Source organism: Tripterygium wilfordii, chromosome 1, assembly GCF_013401445.1.
Source record: "Tripterygium wilfordii isolate XIE 37 chromosome 1, ASM1340144v1, whole genome shotgun sequence".
NCBI classification, from domain to species: domain Eukaryota; kingdom Viridiplantae; phylum Streptophyta; class Magnoliopsida; order Celastrales; family Celastraceae; genus Tripterygium; species Tripterygium wilfordii.
The window spans coordinates 7,353,206-7,373,295 of record NC_052232.1 but is presented as its reverse complement, the minus strand read 5'-3'; the positions used below and the strand labels follow the sequence as shown (position 1 = coordinate 7,373,295).

General features: G+C 35.0%; 4 protein-coding genes and 1 non-coding gene across 6 annotated transcripts; 1 reads left to right on the top strand and 4 right to left on the bottom strand.

Annotated features, from left to right (window-relative positions):
- Positions 1-2,943: 2,943 nt before the first annotated feature.
- On the bottom strand, positions 2,944-5,106 carry LOC119996304. Its single transcript, XM_038842892.1, has 5 exons — positions 4,718-5,106; positions 4,505-4,628; positions 3,737-4,015; positions 3,550-3,654; positions 2,944-3,453 (listed from the first exon to the last, which is right to left on the bottom strand). The coding sequence occupies exons 1-5, from the start codon at positions 5,104-5,106 to the stop codon at positions 2,944-2,946; spliced, it is 1,407 nt and encodes a 468-aa protein (XP_038698820.1).
- Positions 5,107-6,864: 1,758 nt separating this feature from the next.
- LOC119996297 lies at positions 6,865-10,532 on the bottom strand. Its single transcript, XM_038842884.1, has 4 exons — positions 8,215-10,532; positions 7,865-8,137; positions 7,686-7,764; positions 6,865-7,593 (listed from the first exon to the last, which is right to left on the bottom strand). The coding sequence occupies exons 1-4, from the start codon at positions 10,530-10,532 to the stop codon at positions 6,865-6,867; spliced, it is 3,399 nt and encodes a 1,132-aa protein (XP_038698812.1).
- An 839-nt stretch (positions 10,533-11,371) lies between these two features.
- LOC120011229 (vitellogenin-2-like) lies at positions 11,372-12,079 on the top strand. 2 transcript variants are annotated; one of them, XM_038863323.1, is made up of 2 exons: positions 11,372-11,610; positions 11,822-12,018. In XM_038863323.1, exons 1-2 carry the CDS (start codon positions 11,427-11,429, stop codon positions 11,968-11,970), a joined length of 333 nt encoding a protein of 110 aa, XP_038719251.1. In that variant the 5' UTR covers positions 11,372-11,426; the 3' UTR covers positions 11,971-12,018. The 2 variants fall into 2 exon arrangements, with proteins under 2 accessions (XP_038719251.1, XP_038718573.1); XM_038862645.1 differs by having other exon boundaries at positions 11,372-12,079.
- Positions 12,080-13,003: 924 nt separating this feature from the next.
- Positions 13,004-13,075, bottom strand: TRNAE-UUC. The gene has a single exon. It is a non-coding gene; the product is annotated as a tRNA-Glu (tRNA).
- A 2,964-nt stretch (positions 13,076-16,039) lies between these two features.
- On the bottom strand, positions 16,040-17,385 carry LOC120013289 (LOB domain-containing protein 15-like). The gene is made up of 3 exons (XM_038865080.1): positions 17,299-17,385; positions 16,794-17,046; positions 16,040-16,668 (listed from the first exon to the last, which is right to left on the bottom strand). The coding sequence occupies exons 1-3, from the start codon at positions 17,310-17,312 to the stop codon at positions 16,234-16,236; spliced, it is 702 nt and encodes a 233-aa protein (XP_038721008.1). The 5' UTR covers positions 17,313-17,385; the 3' UTR covers positions 16,040-16,233.
- Between the last annotated feature and the right edge of the window lie 2,705 nt (positions 17,386-20,090).

Genomic DNA, 20,090 nt, shown 5'->3' with positions numbered 1-20,090 from the left:
GTTAGCATAGTTGACTAGGCTTGGTAATACCTGAGTAATTGTACTTGGATCATTTTTATCCACTACATTTAGTAATTAAGGGCCTGTTATGTGGTTAATAATTGTGTGTCCTTACTCTAATTATAAAAGCTAATTAACACAAAATTCAAAGATCACAATATTATATATATATATATATATATGAGTTGATTATTCAAAGATTTGTCTCAAGTTTAGCTTCCCTAATGCGTTATGCAAGTCTCTGTGCATGGACCTTCTCGACCATCTCAATTAGTACTGTTGTGACAATGGAATTCTTCGATCGACAAATAATGATGAAACCTACCACAAACATTAACGTTTATTTGGTTCAGTTGTAACAAGTCTATTGACACACAACACGAGCGGGGGAGTGCTAAGATAAAAGTCCTGCATCGAAGATTTGAGGGAAAACAAAACTCTTTATAAGTTAAGATTTAACACCTCTCAATTATGGAATTTTTGACACTTTCGGATCAACTTGATATTTTTGTTATTAATGATGTGCACTCTAACGATGATTTATCGGAACTAAAAAGAATTAGTGATCTTATTGAAAAAAATGATTGATACTAGAAGACATAAGTGTATGCACAATGATTTATGGACTTCTGAATTTGACATTACTTGTTTTTAGTTGCAAATTTATAGTAGACCATTTGCTGTCATGAAGATTTTCAAGAATTGGCTTCGGAATAGAATGAGCGACCAATGATTAAATGATAGTTTAGCTGTGTGCCTTTGAGAAATATATTTTTTATACTATTTCAAAAGAGATCATCATGAAATATTTCAAAATAATAAAAAAATTGTTGAGAATATTTGTAAAAATAACAAAATATGAAAATAAATAAGTAAAAAAAAAAAACTAAGAGTAAAAATTGAACCTAATTGAGATATAAATGGTTATGTTGGACTTGGACTTTTATAATTTATATGATTTTGTTGGACTTTCTTATAAAAATGTTTGTTAATTTGATATTGAATTTGGTAATATTGCATTTAATTTGAGATTGAGAGTGTTATTATTGTGTTTATTATTTTATTTAAATGAATTTAATTTATAGTATTTTTCTAATTTTTCTAATAATTTACAAGTATTTTATAATTTATTATGAATTATCAAAATTTAAATTAATTATATCAAATCGGCTGACAGGTTAAACCATTTATGAGTGGCCTATCGACACGATTCGAAATTCGGTTTTTAAAACATTGCTTATGATAGGTATTCAGCTCGTATCCAAATTATCCCAATTGTTGAGTTGTGCGCACATGATTTTATGTGTATCATGTGCGACATGTGAAGCCCACAAAAACACTTGAATCATGTGCATCCAACTAAACAACTGTGATATCTGAGATAGTAAATGTTGTGACTTTTATCATTTTCGATTAATTTATTCACTCGTTTGCAATTCCATCACGTCACCTTATTCTAAGCACATCCATATCAAATTTTTTTTGTGCCATTAAGTAATATAATTAGATACACTTGAGTCCTGAGCCACTAGTTGAGATGGTAAGGATGGTGTGTACACACACAGAAGGGGTAAAGTTATTGGTGCAGTAGGTTTTTCTTTTTTCTGTCACAAGGCTGGCTTTATTATTATGATTAATGATTAGTAATTAATTTCAGTCTTTAATTACAATAAATTGTGGACTTCAAGCCCAAATAAACCTCCCCTTAAATTCAATTCTTCATATTAGTATTAATATTGTGGGACTCACAGTCACCAGAATGTTCGTATAATCAATGAGAGTCTGAAATATTGTTAGCCCCAAAGAAAAGGTGGTCCTAATTTGAGATGCAAAGGTGCTGTGAAAATCATAAATTGTCTCACAACCCCAAAGCCCCCACCTTACCTTCCCCCTCCCCCTCCATTGATAACAGCTTTTCATGAGCTCTCATTCATTACACCCTGAACCTAATAAGGGAGGCTCACCCAATTTTCCTTCCTCCTCATTCACTGGCCCTAGCTACTCATAAATACCCCAGACGGCAAAAAAATAATTTGTCCGGATCAAATGGGACCTAGATGTGTAATTAACCCATATTAAGACAAACCCACAGATCAGCACCAATCTATATATATATATATATGTAGAATTATTTAATTGGAAAGCAATTGCCTTAAATGCCTCCACCAAAATTGACTCAATTCATCAATAAGTTTCACATTCATGATTGCAAGAAGTCTATCTGCTGCCATAAATTTTGATTGTAACCCATCTTGAAAACCCAACTAATTCATGTTTAATGTGTGTGTGTGTGTGTGTATAGCCTTAAACGTACGTCCGTCTCTCCACCAAGCCACAAAGAGAGTGATCACTCACTACAACAAACAGGTGATTTTGTGACGGAATTATCCGTCACAAAATAAGAAAATTCCGTCACAAAAATGTTTTGTGACGGGATTCGTGACGGAAAAAATTCCGTGACAAAAACCCTCGTCGCAAAATATTAGTGATGACATTTTGTGACGGATATTTTGTGACGGTATTAGTGACGGACTTCGTGACGGATATTTTGTGACGGAAAATTTTAGTGACGGACTTTGTGACGATGGGTCATGCGTTAATTAAATAATAAAAATACATTTTCAAAAAATCCGTCACTAATAAAATAATATTTTAATAAAATTTTTTGAAATTGTGATGGACTATTCCGTCACTAAAAAATATATTTTTTTTTAAAAAAATTACAATTTTAATTTGTGACGGAAAATTATTAAATTTCCGTCACTAATTATTTTTTCATAAAATTTTATTTAATTATCAATTTTTATTTCTATATTATTTATTTTAATGCGATATTACTTTTTAATTAATATAATTGTATTTAAAATACAATAAAAAGTGATTATATAAAAGTTTTAGCAAGATGTTTAACAAAGTTTTCACAAAAGAATACAACCCCATAATCTACTCCTCATCGGAAGTGTGTCCACCATCCTCGCTATTATCGTCAATGTCATCACTAGGTGGTTGCATCCCAAGCCGAGCAAAGAGTCCCTGCATCATTTGATTTTGTTTCTGAATCATCCGATTCTGTTTCTCTAACCTCCGGTTTTGTCGCTTCATCTTTTCGCTTTGTGTCTCCGAGGATTGCTTATAGAACTGCAGCTCCTCCTGTAATGTACTAATCGTAGTGCTTTGTGATGAAAACTGATCATGTAACTCGGAGCTCATTCGAGCCACACGCTCCTCAATCTCCTGCTGCAAATAATCAGGACGCGATCTAGTTGGTCTGCTATAGGAGGATGAAAAGCGCACATGTGACGCCTCTGATCCAAGACCGTAGATACGACCTTTCTTATTGACATACTTAGTCGCCTCCATGAATATGGAATCATCATCCTGCGGCTCAAGAGGTGACTCACCGGAGGTCGATGCTTGACTGGAACGGGCTTCCTTTAGCTTGTTGTAATCATCCTGTATAAATATTATAAAAGTTATATATCAACTATCATAAATGACAATTTAAATATCATAGAAATTTTTAGTTTTAATAAAATTTAAATTACTTACATATGTAGTGGCTGCTCGGCGTTCAACGAATTCTTGGGTAGCCTTTTTGATATGGCAATGACGAAAAAGCTCAGCCTTAGTTGGAGGCCGACCCAATTCTTTTTCCTACATTAGTTGTATACAAGACAAGTTTCAAGCAAATAAACAATTCAAGAGGTAAACTTGATTTAAAAATATAAAAATTTACCAATCTCTTCTTATGTTCCGAGTGTGGAATAGAGCCACCAGTATTAGTGCAGCCGCCAGTCTCGGATGCTCGGTTTATCTTTGCCTTCTCCCTTTTCCTCACATAATCCGGTTCCATCCAAAGCTTTTCAAGCGCAGCTTTGGCTTCCTCTTGAATCCATTCGCCATCATCTTCCTTTTTTCGAACCCTTTGCATAATTTTCCGCAATATCTCTCCATTCTTCTTATTCCATAATTTTTTTACTGCATCATCATCGGTGGGGTCCCACCTAAATTGATTCTGTAAAATATAAATATATATTTTTAATAGGTAGCACAATTAAGGCATTTTAAATTTAGGAATATGGTAAAGAATATGAACTAGCAAGTTTTGTTCCATGAGTAAGAGAAAGTAAACCTCTGCCTCACCATTTTAGTGTTGAGTTCAATGCATTGTAACTCCTAAGTTCTACATCACACAAAGAGCACGTAACATTGCTAAACATGCAAAGAAAACACCCAACCATTATCATCGAACCCTTTTTCCAAACCAACAAAACACTCAACAAGTGAAAAATTCAATAATAGAGCTCCATTCTAAGTAGTCAAATACTAAAACTACAATGCAGCCATAATAAACTCTATTCTAAGCTACATCCATAGCATTGCAGCATTTGATCAGATAAAAAAAAATATAATCCAAGAATTCGACTTAAAGAAGAATAACAATTCCAATATATTAGTATGAGCATAATTTATCCATATGATTGAATGAGATTTAGTGCCCTACCTCGAACTGCTGAAAATAAAAGTCCTTGGCTGACTTAGGAACACTTTTCCATGTATAAGCGACATGCTCGAACTTGGACTTAATGATTGAAGTCATCTTCCTGTGAACGTCATAAGGCTCGAATCTAGGAAAATATAAATAAGAACATATTATTGACATATATGTTTATTTAATTAATGTATATAAAATAATAATGATGAAAAATGCAGTTACGCTGAGTTTGAATATGGTCGTATCCAAGTTTTGTTGGCCTCCGCATTGGTCGACGGAATTTGCTGGGACGATGATGGTCCGGCAGCTTGCGTGTCCATCATAGGGATGTTCGATGTAGGGGCAGGTGGGGTATTGGGCAAGTGAGTAGTGTTCGGGACCATCGGGAAGAGGGGCGATGATGAACCTGGTACCCACATCTCGCGATAATGTTGTGGAGGTGACATGATGGGTGGCAGCACCGAATTGACAGACGAGGGGGATGAGGTTGTGTTGTGAGGGGATTCTTGACTCTCTGTAACTCTGTTGCCACCAATTCGAACAAGTCGACGTCGATGTCTTCCTCGACCTGATGTAGTAACATTATCTCCGCTCGATTGATCACCAGACATCTACCATTTAGACAATAAAGACAGATAGCAGTAATGATAGCCAAATGATATCTAACAGAATTAACACTCTAACAAGAATATTTTCCAATAAAAATCAACACTAAAACAGCCCAGAAACTCTGCTCCAGTCACCCAAAAATTCAATAAATATTGTCCCAAACACAATCCACAAAATTGCACTAAAACTGTCTCCAAAAACTGCACATATCAGACCCCAAACCAGCCCCCAAACCAGCACCAAAACAGCCCAGCATAGGCAAAATTTCAGCAATCAACAACCATTAAAGTAGGCTTCAACCTTAACGCAGGCTAGCAGTATAAAGGAATGAATCTTGCAAGGAAATAGCTCTAAAGCAAGCATAAGAAGAAAAATTTCTAATTCAAACATGACACATGTGTACAACCAATCAAAAAAGACCAAATCACTTATCATAAGAGCCAATTAAGTTGTTCAAAGAATTAGAATACCACCAACGTTTCAAGAAACAATTAAGACATACGAAATAAACAACTGGTATAAAATATCAAATGGTAGCATATTCCAAAAAAGAAAGCCACATTCTTGCCCACATTTATATAATTGTAAAAACTCAAGCCTATCCAGTACATACACATCTAAATGTAAAAAAATTGGAATTCAATCAAGAACTGATATCAGATCAGGAAACCCCACTTTAAACCAATAATGAAGCCAATGTGTTTTGCAGCTCTACTAATGATACTATTAGGATTGCAATTCGCATAGATTTTTTTTAACAAAATTGCAAATAAACTTAATACATAGGGATACAAGACTAAAATTAGGGAAAACAACATGGGAAGCAGCACAATGTAGACAGTCGGCTGAAACATTAGAGCACAAAAGGACCAATATAATATTGTGCATCCAAATCTTCGAGTAAAGCGAAGGTCAATTTCCCAAACTAGATACCCAATACCTAAATATTTTGACTAGTAAAGAAATTTGGATGCAACCAACAAGAACCCATAATCTGACTTGCTTGTATCAAAACCAGAACTTGTGATCACGAATTCAATATAACCTTAGTTGAGTTCACAAACACCATAAGAAGAAGAAAAAGAAAAAGAAAAAAAGTAGATAGAGAGAGCACCCAACGAAGTAACCATGATGAATATATATACACTCAACGAGTTCACAACGAAGTTAACCTGATTCCTTTGATTTGCAAAGCAAACACAACAATCAAGCGAACAAAAACAGCGATGTCCCCAGAATCTTGAAACCCTAAAAAGACTAAATGATAAGGTTTAAGAGTTAGTAGGGAAAGACTAAACAGAGAAGAAAAAGAAGTTTCTCTGTCCCGATTTAACCGGAAGAAGACGGGAGAGAAATTTTACCGATGGAGGCAGTCGCTTGGAGTAGCAGCGTGGAGGAGTATTGGGTACTGCACGGCACACAAAGAGTAAAGTAAAAAAATAAATTAGGGTATTGTGTAGTTCAAATATTAAGCGCGTTTTTTTTCAGTCTGGCGCAATTTTTAAGTTTCCTTACTATTTTTATTTTATTTTTCGATTAATTACCTAAATATTTACTTTCTAATTTTTTTTCTTTTTTCTATTTACTGTTTTCCTATTAATTAGTAAAATAATTAATTTCTATAATTAGTTTCTACTTATTTTCACTATTAATATTATTCTACTATTAATTAGACAAAATAAGCAAATATAATAATTAATAAGATTTGTACATAAATATTAATAAGCATCTTCGTTACATTAATAATCATCTTCATTACATTAATCGTAGTCTTCGAGATCTTCCTCTGTCTCCGAATCATACGATTCAAATTCTTCTTCATCCTCATCCTCAATATCTTCCTCGGCCATTAATTGTCTTGTGGAGTTTTCTACAACTACTTCCTCGAGTTCAGCATCATTGTCAACTAGAGAATCGAGTTGCTGATCAGTATCTACTCTAACTGGCTCAACTAAAACTTCATTCTCTTGGAATGCATCATCTACCTTTGTTGATTGCGCGGTAATTGTGTTCCTTGCTTTTGTCTTAATCACAGCCAACCACTCACATCGATCACGTATCCCTTCTGGATAAGGAGCAAAATAGACTTGCTCTGCTTGTTGTGCTATTATAAATGGATCATACTTTTTGTACCTTCCCCTACGTTTAACCTCAACAAGCCCATACTTGTTATTGATTCTTGTACCTCGATTAGGAGTTGGGTTAAACCACTCACAATTGAAAAGAACAATCTTCTTTATCGGTAGTCCTGGGAATTCGAATTGTACAATTTCTTTTAGTATTCCGTAGTAGTCACTTTCTGATTGTCCGTAATCGGTCCCCCGTATGCATACACCACTATTGATTGTTGACTTGCCTTCGCTCCATGCATCGGTGTCGAATTTATATCCATTGACATAATACGTGTGCCACAACTCAACCCTTCTCAACGGTCCGTATGCTACATTTCGTACTGTTTCATCGGTTATCCTATTGAGTGGATCATGAACCTTCAACATGAAAAATGATAAGTTTTTATCAGCACATATATTGGATATTTATATAAAAATGTGTGATGTTAGTATAAAAAGTCGATACTTACGTATTGTCTGAACCATGATGCAAAACCTATCTCAATTTGATAATCAACAGCATCATCATTCAGTGTAGGTGTTAATGCTCTAACATAATTAAAGTATTATTATTTAACAAATTGTGTCAAAATTTGTAAATGCTTACTTTATAAACGGTTGGACAATGTCGCAATTCAAAAACACGTACAATGTGGCAGCATCGTATTCTCTATCAGTGAGGTAGCGCTTACCGGCAACACCAACAAGACGACCAGGTTGATTGAATATTGAAATTCTTGGGATTTCCATGTTGAATGTACCCCAATCATCATTTCGAGGAACTCTGGTTCGTCGAGAGCTCACATGTGGTTCAAAATAATATGAAGCAAATAACGATGTCTCTTCGACTATATATGCTTCACAAATAGATCCTTCCACACGAGCTTTATTTTTAACCTTCTTCTTCAGGAAATGAAGGAACCTATTGCATAATTTAATTGAACGTGTTATTAACTAGCATAATTTATATTATAACAGTATTATAGTAATAAAGTATACCTTTCAAAGGGATACATCCATCTGTATTGTACTGGCCCACCCATCCTTATTTCGAATGGTAGATGTGTCAGGAGATGTTCCATCGAGTCAAAGAATGATGGAGGAAATACACGCTCCAATTTGCAAAGGATCACAGGAATGTTGTCCTCCATGATGCTCAATTGATTCTCCCTCAAAGTAGTCGAACATATATCTTTAAAAAAGTGACTGAGCTCAGTAATTGTAGCCCAAATAGGCTCAGGTAATGCCCGAAATGCAATCGGAAGTAGCCGCTGCATGAAAACATGACAGTCATGACTTTTCATTCCAAACAATTTTCCTTCCCTCATATCTACGCACCTGCCTAAGTTTGACGCATAACCATCTGGCAACTTCAAATTGAAAACCCAAGAACAAACAGCTCTCTTTTGCTCCATGGTGAGGCAAAATTGTGCTTTCGGTTTGAAGGATTTGCCGTTGTCATACTCCACCAACTCTAAAGCTCTGCGCTTACAATAATGTGAAAGATCCAACCGAGACTTCACATTATCCTTTGTTTTCCCCTTAACATCCATACACGTATTGAAAATATTATCAAACACGTTCTTCTCAATATGCATGACATCCAGGTTATGTCGTATGATATTGTTGCGCCAGTAAGGCAGATCCCAAAAGATGCTCCGTTTTGTCCAATTATGTTCTTGGCCATATCCGGGGAATGATAATGGACCTGTCTCAGTAATCTTTGGAAAGTTCCAAACTCGTGCCAACACTTCTTCTCCAGACAAACGTGGAGGAGGTTGTGATTTCTCCAATCGATTCTTGAAAAATGCGTCCTTATTCCGTCGAAACGCATGTGTTGTTGGCAAAAACTGTCTATGACAATCAAACCATGAATTTTTCCTACCATTTTTCAAGGTAAATGCCTTTGAACACTCCATGCAGTAAGGACATGCTAACTTCCCCTGTGTCATCCATCCAGACAGCATACCATAGGCAGGAAAATCATTGATAGTCCACATCAACGCAGCTCTCATAACAAAATTTTCTTTCATGAACACATCGTATGTTGTGACACCTTCGCACCATAATTGATTGAGCTCGTCTATCAGTGGTTGAAGATAAACATTGATTCTGCTCTTTGGATTATGAGGACCCGGAATGATTATTGTCAAAAACATAAACTCTCTTTTCATGCACATCCCAGGAGGTAAATTATAAGGAGTCAAAATGACAGGCCAACATGAGTAGTTCTTACCAGATTGTCCGAAAGGAGTGAAACCATCTGCACACAAGCCTAATCTTATATTACGTGGGTCTGAAGCGAAATCTTCAAATGTTCTGTCAAAATATTTCCATGCTTCTCCATCAGATGGATGACACAAGAGGTCGGACTCGCTTTGATGCTCATAATGCCACCTCATCTCCTTTGCTGTAACTGTTGAACTAAATAACCTTTGAAGCCTGGGAATTAGTGGCAGATACCACATACGTTTAACCGGAATATCCTTCAAATTTTCACGTCCAGTTCTCCGAGGTTTATAACGGTCTGCCCCGCAAAATTTGCATTGCGTCAAATTCGCGTCGTTCTTATAGTATATCATACAACCGCCTGTACAACAATCGATTCGTTGATACCCAAGTCCAAGTTTAGACACAGACTTCTTGGCTTGATAGAAATTTTCGGGCATACTATTATTTGCAGGCATCGTCTCTTTCATAAGGTGAATGACGTCATCGAAACAACCCTGCGGCATATTGTAGTCAGCTTTAATGCTTAACAACCTCATTGTGGCTGACAACTCTGAGTGTGACTCACATCCATCCCATAGTGGAGCTTGGGCAGCCGACAACATATCAAAGAAACTTTGCGCATCAGGATTAGGTGGTTCTGACACGAACGGTTGGTTGTAATTTTTTTCTTGTAAGAGCTCCTCCCTAATTGACGGTCCAGCAGTGTCCATTACCATCTGCTCGTACGGATTGAAATTAGTGTTATCACTGCTTTGCCAGTAATAATTTGCAGCATCTGCTTGCACATCAACAGTCGCCATATGGGGAATATTCGGCATTTCTTCACCATGACTGGTCCAGCAGTGATATCTAGGCTGAAAACCTTTTTGGTATAAGTGCATCCTTATATCATCCAACCCACGATATCTTGTGCATTTGCACCTAACACATGGACACCTTATTTTTTCTGTATTTTGAAAATCTGAACTACTTTGACAAGCAAATTCAATGAAATCTTCAACCCCCTTCAAGAACTCTTCAGTAATTCCAACTCGATTGGGGCCAATTCTATTGTACATCCACTTACGAGACTCAGGCATCTCCATGCTGAATAGAAAGAAAACCAAATGTGATGGAAGAAGTTGAGAGAAGTAGCAAGAAAGATAGAGTAGAAGATGAAAGAGGTAGCAAGAAATATAGAGTAGAGAAATGAGAGAATAAACCGTGGAGAAGTAAAAAAAGTGAATTGGGTCAAAAGAAAAGTTACAAAGTAGAAAGTTTTTGTTTTTAATTTATTTCTTTAGTGACGGAATCTGTGACGGAAATGGAATTAGTGACGGAATTTGTGACGGAAATGAATTTCCTTCGCTAACAAAAAGCTGATGATTAGACTCGGTCAGTAAAAGGCATTTTGTCAGAAACGTTAGTGACGGAATTAGTGATGGACCTTTCTTCCCGTCGCAACAAATTAGCAACTAGTGACGGAATTAGTGACGGACGTACATTTCCGTCACTAGCAAAAAGTTGATGATTAGACATTTGATGCAGAACCTTTTTGTCAGAAAATTTAGTTACGGAATTCGTGACGGAAATGTTGTTGTCACTAATATTAGTGACGGAATTATGCTACCGTCATGAATCCGTCTCTAAATTACGTCACTAATCCGTCACTAAATTTGGCGGGATTTCGGGCTAAAATTTGTCACGGAATTAGTGATGAAATATTTTAGTGACGAAAATTTCCGTCACTAAATCCGTCCCAAATTTATCATTAATAACACCGTCACTAATTCCGTCACTAACAAAAAATATCAGTGACGGAATGAAATCCGTCACTAATTTTCGTGACAAAATTAACAGTTTCTTGTAGTGACTCCGCATTTGTGGATCTTGAATTTATCTCTGAATATATATATATATATATATATATATATATATATATATATATATATATCATCATAAGTAAGTAGTGCTTCTTCTTCTCTTACAAATAAATTGTTATGTCCAAGAAGATGGAGCAAATCAAAGAAGAAGACAAGTTCTTCAACAGGCTAATGTCCAAAGAATTAGCCTCATCATCATCATTAAACACTTCTTCTCATCATTACTATGTTGGAGCTTCAGGTTCTGTTCCATTCTTGTGGGAGTCTCAACCTGGAACACCAAAACATGTTCTCTTCTCTGGTAATTCTTCTCTACTTCCTCCTCTAACACCTCCTCCTTCTTACAACTCCCAATCTACAATGCAAATGATGAAGAAAAAGTCAAAGATAACCTGTTTGATCAACATTTTCTTGTCTTGGAAAAATATCAAGTCCTCCTTATCATCTCATGTATCTCCTTCATCTTCATTGTCTTATGCACCCTCATCTAACTCATCTCCAACATCTTCAAGATCTTCTTCAAGTTCTATCAAGTCCAAGAATCATCATCATCAGCATCGTCGTCGCTGTCAATATCGAATTTCCTCCTCAAGATCAGGTGATCATGTTCATGACTATGACTATGAGGAGGAGGAGGAGGATTTGGATCATGAACAAGTAGGTGCTGCATCTAGGTTTTCACTAAATTCGACATTGTGTTTTGGTGTCATCAACAAACGTAAGCACTGAGAGGTGGCTCAATTGGTCTTCAGCTTGGTTAGGCGCTCTAGTTGAGTGTGCGTCTAGGGTTAGGGTTCGAATCCAGTTGTTAACAATTTTTTGGTGGGCACCTACATGTGGACTCTATCCTGCATATGGGCTTCGGTTTGTTAGCGGGTCTTAGTACACTGGGCCTCAGCCCAAGACTTATCATGTTCGTTGGAGGAAAATTTATGTGCGCGTAGGCGTACCAATCAGAGGTTTATGCTCACTCAGCTGTCCGAAAGATATATTGGGCTTGGTGGTTCCTTAGTTATCAAAGAAAGTCGTGAACAAACATAGGATGTTGTTATGAATAGTTATTGTCGGTTTGGGAATGTCAAGAGCGCATTGTTTTCTATCCATTGTAGTCACAGATCAGTCTAGTCAGTTAAGTAGTTTTTTTTTTTTCCCCTTTCCTTTCCTATCTTATGTTTATGTACTTCTGTTAATTTGTTTTAATTAGTATAATAATTTGGCTGTCTAATAGTTAAGAAATTCACCCCACTCACATATATGATATTATTCACTTTGGATTTTTCGATTTTCGTAAATACATTGGACCTATACAGCTTTGTTTCTCCTATGCCCAACAAGTGAGCTTAACCCAACTTACGTTAGTTTAGGAAAAAGCCTCTTACTCGTATAAAACCACATCTTGGCTTTACCAATCGATGTGAGACAATAACGAATCATGACACTAATCACTAAATTTCTTAGAAGACTATATATCTTTCCATCCAAGACTATATATGATCAGATAGGTGGAGAAAATCGAGTGTTGAAGGATTAACTTTCTCCTCAGAGATATTATAAGCAGTCATGAAAAGCAATGAAGCTTCATGATTGCAAATTAAATCTCAACTGTAATAAATTATATTGATGCCTTTATTTGCTATTAATTAATTGTGCCAAAAAAAATTTAAAAAAAATAAAAAGTTAAAAAAATGAAAAAATTCCGTTGCCGGGAATCGAACCCGGGTCTCCTGGGTGAAAGCCAGATATCCTAACCGCTGGACGACAACGGATTTATGTGAATGCTGAAAGTTTTGTCTTTATATAACGTCTTATGAATACGCACGGATGTGTGTCGACTTCTTTGAATGCCAGCCTCTCTCTTTTCTTGCAAGGAAAATAGAAAAGCATATGTTCCTTCATTATGTTCTTAAATTGAAAGTTGAAATTAGTGAAAATTGATCAAAACAAAAAAGAAGAAGATTAGATCACGGACGGAATGATCATTGGGGTCTTAACAATAAGAAAAACTAGCAAAGACTTCATATTGAGAGCTTCATTCACTTAATAAGAGGTGTCCAACCTCATAACACTGAGGCCTTTTGGGGAAGGCTGAGTGTGGGACAATACCTCAAGTGTTTGTTGGGCCAACATTTCTTCTCTACCCATTCTTCAAATTATTATATGGTATCAAAGCATTGAGTATTTTTTGGATGCATTTTAGATGTTTTGGTGATACGTATTATGATGAGATGTTTTGATGATATATGTTCTCAATCGAATGTTTGTGGGTTTTGAGTTATTTGAGATACCACATGATTGTATCATTTTTTGAAAAAAAAATGGACATGGTTCATTAATTACGTCAATTACCCAATTTAACACAAAAAATATGAATCAAGCCCAGCAAATTCGCATATATAACGTCCTAGTGCTGCTAGATTGAATAAAAAACGAATCACACAACTAATTGTGCCTCAAGAATGAGTATTTTTTGTTGAAGATTTTTGAAGAACTTATAAAACAGAAATGACATGAAATGTTCCATGTATTTCACGCCAAATAGCTACAAGTTGTTTGTCCTTCAGATATTTTTAGCTTAAAGAAGATGATCATTCCTCGATGTTCGTCCTCAAAATATTTTTCTCAAAAGGTTTGGTTGATAGAACCACTTCCTTATATATAGAGTTTCTAACCCTAGATAAGTATTTCTTGGGAAGGTTTGTGATGCGTTTTGAGAAGGAAATTCTTGATTTTTTGAACATGCATCGAGAAAAGATGGATGATGCGGATGATTAAAAAGAAGTGGATATGGTTAATTAAGACTAGGATGAAAGAACAATTGTAGAAACACTTCTAAGGTTAGAAATTACAAACCAAGGGTATTTTGGGATATTAATTAATAATTTGGTGTAAACTTAGAATAAATTTGTGTAAACTTATAAGATTAAATTTTGTGTCTAAACTTAACCATTTATGATGTGTAAATAAAGTTCCCAAATGAAGAGATTATCATTATAGATGATATAATATTTTGAATTTTGAAATATTTGAACATAAGTATAAATATGTTATTTATTTTAGTTTTATATTATCTTATATGTCCATAAATATTAATTAGGTCATACAATTACCATGGTTTTAAGGTGATCATCCCCAATTAACGACAGATAAACATGAGCCTATCATGAAAAAGAATCTATTCAAAAAAGGCTTAAATGTTTAAAATATTTAATTTTTGAATTCTACAATTAATGATAGGTGGATAGTATTAGATTAGAAGAACACTTCCAAAATTAATTAGTTGAGAACTAAAAGGTCCTTTAATTGCATAAAGTAGACATTGCTAGTGTTGTTCTTTCTTAACTATATATATGTTGACAATGAAGCTAACTTTGTATGACAAAAACATTTATATTTAACTCTAATATTTTTGCCTTGATTAATTAACAATTATTCTGCAGATCTGACTTCTTTTAGCATTTAATTTTACTTGCAAAAGTTGAAATCTTATACAAAAAATAATTATTTTCTTTTTGTGGGTAGTTTATATATTCTGTCTAGTGAAGACAACGGGAGGTGTGGAAAGAGACCAAAAGCACAAATGCATGCGAGTATCTCAAGCAACCATGACATGAGACCAACTTGAGTCACATCTTCAGAGAGTAGTCTATCTAAGCTACTTATTTGAGAGAGACTATATATATATATATATATATATATATATATATATATATATAAGAGTGTCACTCAGAGAGAGAGAGAGAGAGAAAGAGACAGCGAAAGTGAATGAACTTCCCCACATAAGTACTTTGTATGCTTAACTAGAGAGAGAGAGAGAGAGAGAGAGAGAGAGAGAGAGAGGCTGAAATCCACACGCCAAGAAACCCCAACATACAAGAAACTAATTGCCTTAGCTGTCTCTACACCATTGAGTCATTGACCATCCAACATATACATATATCTACCACAGATTTATTTTTATATATGTGTATATACTAAATGTAGCTTCACTTAGTGTCTACTACTTAGAATATGCGAATGCATTTATCTACTATTAATATAAATCGATGTCCATACCATACGTACGGACCTAAAAGCTATAGTTTCCATATTTTGGGACTATATATATATATATATATATATATATCCATGTAGGGTAATTTTGTTAACACCCTTACAATATTTAACTGATGTGAGAGTGAGACACTAATCATATAGCTAGTATACAAATTAAGAACAAGAAGCTACATGATCAATCAAGGTGTAGCTGAGTGAAGGATATGAAAGAGTTTAGAGAGACAATATGGATACAAATTTCTAATAAATTGTTACATAGGGATTAATAATCACAATCCTAACCCCCAAACTTCAAACATTAACACTCAGATCTAATTCATACAATGGCACAGACTATCATGCCCTAAAATTGTGGGTATATATACAACATCGAGATCCAGCTGCACGTGCACATGTTGACTCGCAGATCAACCATTTCCCAAAATATAAGCATAAGTTAGCTCACAATAACTATATATATATATATAGACACACACACACCAATGAATTTATAGGTTGCTATGTGTAATTTGACTTCATTTCATGTAGTGGAACTGTTTCAATAACCAAGGCTGTAGATGAGGTCGAATTATTTATTCATTTAAATTAGTCCTCACCCAACAAAAATCAATGAAAAATAAGTGGAAAGAAATTATCACTGCTATAGAATACAGAAGAAAAAAAAACTTGTCAACCAATAACAATAATATCTAGGCACATATATATTTATGTGTATGAGTACTTCAATCATAAATTAATCAAGACTCTGAATACAGATTCAAAAGAACCCAAAATCTACTATTAATATTTCTTTTTTCCTTCCTCATATTATTCGACTTGATTCATAATATAGAAAAATAATTGGTTTCTCTTTAATAGTTATTTAACAAAATTAACCAAAGAAGGACACATTTTCATCTGAAATAGTGCCAAAGTGTACTGTGGCAGTACTGGTTGGTTGTTGGGTGTACAAGGAAGTAGCAGAAGAGTTGGAAGAGGAAGTGGGAGGAAGAGAAGGAGGAGGTGGTGGAGGAGGAGGTAGCGGCGGGGGTGGAGGCGGTGGAGGAGGGGTAGCAACAGAGACAACCCCAGAAGAAAGTAAAGCTAGATGAGGATTAGAAGGATTAATATTGATACTAGTTGCTTCTCTATATTTGTACTTGAGAATCTCAGTCCTTACTGCATTAAGCTCTGCTTGTAATCCTTGAACTTGCTGTTGCAAAGCCGATATCGCTCCCATGCAACCGTAAACTGGATCTCTTAGCCTTAGATTTGCCTCATAGACTAAACTGTTTGCTGCATCCGCTCTCTGGCTCTCAGGCACCTCCTACATTAAACGATTTATAACCAGTAAAGTTAGTTTAATGGAAGCCCAAAGCAAGCAGTGATCTCTCTTTTTTAGCATAATTAACATGCACTTAATTATTGAATTAGGGTTTTTTTTTTTTTTACCATGAGCATCTTGGAGACATTGCTGGCACCAAAGACTTTGTGAACAGAAGCAAACTTGTGGGGTTCATGAGGAGAGAAGTATGGAGAGAAGGGACATTCTTGAGCACATCTTCTTCTCAAGAGCTTACAAGCTGCACAAGGAGTGATTGTGTTTAGGGTTCCTGGTGGTCCTAACATGTGTCTTCTTCCCATTAGAGAAGTGGCATGGTCTGTTTCCCTCTTGATTTTCTTCACTATCTCATCAAATCTCTCCCTACACATATACATAGTGAAAAATAAAGACAAATTTGAAGGATATCACATATAATTAGAAGCAAAATAGTACTAAAAAGTACAGTAAATATAGGAATTTATTAGTTAGAATCAAGGCCTAGGAAACCTATAATATATGTGGTCAAAATAGCTGTTAATGAATAAGAAGAAATAGAAAAAAAAAAAAAAACAAAAAAAAACTAGGGTTTGGGTTGTATTTTCTAATTTAGGTAAGGAGAGAAAGATGTATTACCTTTCTATGGACATCCAGGCATGCTTCCTCTTTGCAGTGGAGATGGTGTTGCTCTAAGAGAGAGAGAGAGAGAAAGAAATATGAGGGGGCAAAAGAGAGTGCTTAAAAGGCAAGATATACAAGGAACCTGAACCACTAGTGTTTCTATATATATATATATATATATATATATATATTGAGAAAGAAGTATATATATATATAGACAAAAAAAGGAGATATGATAGAGAATGAAATGAGAATCTTAAATTGAAGAAACTCTAGCATATATGTACGAGGTCAAAAGCTGTAGGTTTGAAGAGGTAGAAGGAGAAGCACATAAACTACAGTAAAATAGAGATTTGATGACAGATTGCCAGCTCTTCCACTGATTGCTCACGTGTGTCCTTAAATGTGTTTTGACTTTGAATAATGTATATCGCTTGGATTGCTTAATAATAATATTAGCTTTGATTTTTTCCAATGGCTGCATGTGGGTCTTTAATTGCCTTTCTTTCTGATTTGGAGAGGCCTAATTCTAGTTCATTTTATAATCATGTATTATGTGTCCTTAGGGCACTGAATAAGCATGAAAAAAAATGTATTGGAATCTGAAAAAAATAGATGAGAGGGTATTCATCACACATGGCATACGGTAATATATTGTAGTCAATTCTCAACAAGTGTCCTTAGAACACTCGTTAACACTAACCATATACATATACATTATTAATGTTAATTAATGCAATCCTTAAACTAACTATATCAATATTTAAGAGCTAGGCTTGAATGTGAAAATAATTAAGACCCACATGACCCAATAATAGACTTTACAAATTAAGGATTGGTTTGTTAGTTTCTTGTCAATGTCAATTGAACTCCAAGTCCCCAACCTCTCTTGCATCTGGGATTTTGTTTTGAAATATATATATATATATCGTTATCTTCGCCTAATCTTGATTTCTTTTCATATGAATAATTACGGACAAGTCTATATGAATCTCGAATGCTTGGATCGCATACTCTCACGAAAGTGGTTTTGTTTTTTTGTTATTTTTTTAAACGTGGAATTCACTAATTGTTTACTGAACGATTGATTGATAAACCTCGGAACACACATAAAAGACCACACAATCTTCATGGACCATCTAAACTAACGACTCGTTGTTCAAAAAATTGTTTTAATGTTACTTTTCATATTTAGATTCTCATAAATTAACTGGAAGGATATATTCATTCCCAACAAACTCAACTATTCAAATAGGGACTTCGATTATTTTGTACTTATTTAGCTCGTGATGGAGCTGCCTTAAAACTGACTTTGAAGTTTGAACCATACATACATATCTATCCCTATATGTCAATAATGAGAGAGACTATAACTTGAAGAATTCATTGCCATTTGTAAGAGCTTGGTCTACACAATTTTACAACCCTGTGGATGTTGACATTAATGGAAAAAGATGGGACAACCTCACCATGGTTAAGTTCATTACCTTTCGGACAGTAATTAGATCCCTTGTGAGACCAACTTATGTGCATGTGCACAGTAATATTGAAGTGACATATTACCTACACATTTCATAAGTGGAAAGCATTACATTCCGATATATATATATATATATCTCTTAACAAAACGTTAATAGTCATTAATTTTAACTATGGAAGACATATTTATCTAAAAAAAAAAAAAACTATGGAAGACATATATATACACATAAATACCTATAAGCCAAGTTAAAATTGATGTCTAAGATTCTAATTAAAGAAAGACTGGTTGTTTGGGTGTGAATTTGATAATGTTATGTCAAAGTGGGTGGTGATAGGGAGGGGAAAAGGAAGAGAACAACAAGTGTATGCATATATGTGATTAATATGTCTCTTGGGAGGGAATTAAATTAAATAAAATAATTAATTAGTTAATAATTATGCTTAAATTGTAAGGAAATGGCACTATCCATTTCTTGTTTGACCCGTATTTTGAGGCTAACAAATCGCCCCAGTGTCCACTGGCACCCAAATCCATATAACCCACCCACATGCATCTGTGACCCCCTAAAAACCTAGATTTTGTATGTGTCTATATATATATATATGTTTATATGAATTGATCATGCATATGGTCTTCCAAGGAGAAAACCCTTGTCTTGGATCTAATTAACTCAACAATTTCAACATTTTATACCAAACAAACATTCGTTTCAACTCTCAAAATGTCAAAATACATGGGAGTCATATTTATATCATAAGAAAAACCTACTCCTGTTCATGAACTTGGTGCTCTTCTGTAACTATCATTTTACTATTCCATGAATCTTCTCATTTGAATGAACTTTGAATCCTTTTTTCTTCATTTTCCAGTTGGGGGGTGATGGCTAGCTAGTCATCACTAGTCATGAAATCAATAGTCTGTGCTGGTCATTTTAACAGTACCCAAATTAAAATTGTTTTGATTTTTGTTTGACTTTCTAGGCACTTAATTTTTGGGTTGTGTATACATAACAAATTAATGTAGAGAGGTATGGAGCAAGTAGTGTAGAACAAAACAAACTCACTTCTACAAATTTGACTATATTTGTCTAGTTCGACAACCATAGAATCATAACTCAATTGGTTATATCGCTAGACTGAAGACGGATGACGTTAAGATTGAGAGTTCGAATCAGTTGTGAATATTTTCTTGGTTCCGTGGGCCTTCCTACTTTCGAAGAAAGGTTAGGAGTCTCATTTCTCCTGCATGAATTTCGGCCCAATCTTATCTTTTTTTCATCGTAGTGCGGGCTGTTATGAGCCACTGGCGACTCAAGATTTATGTT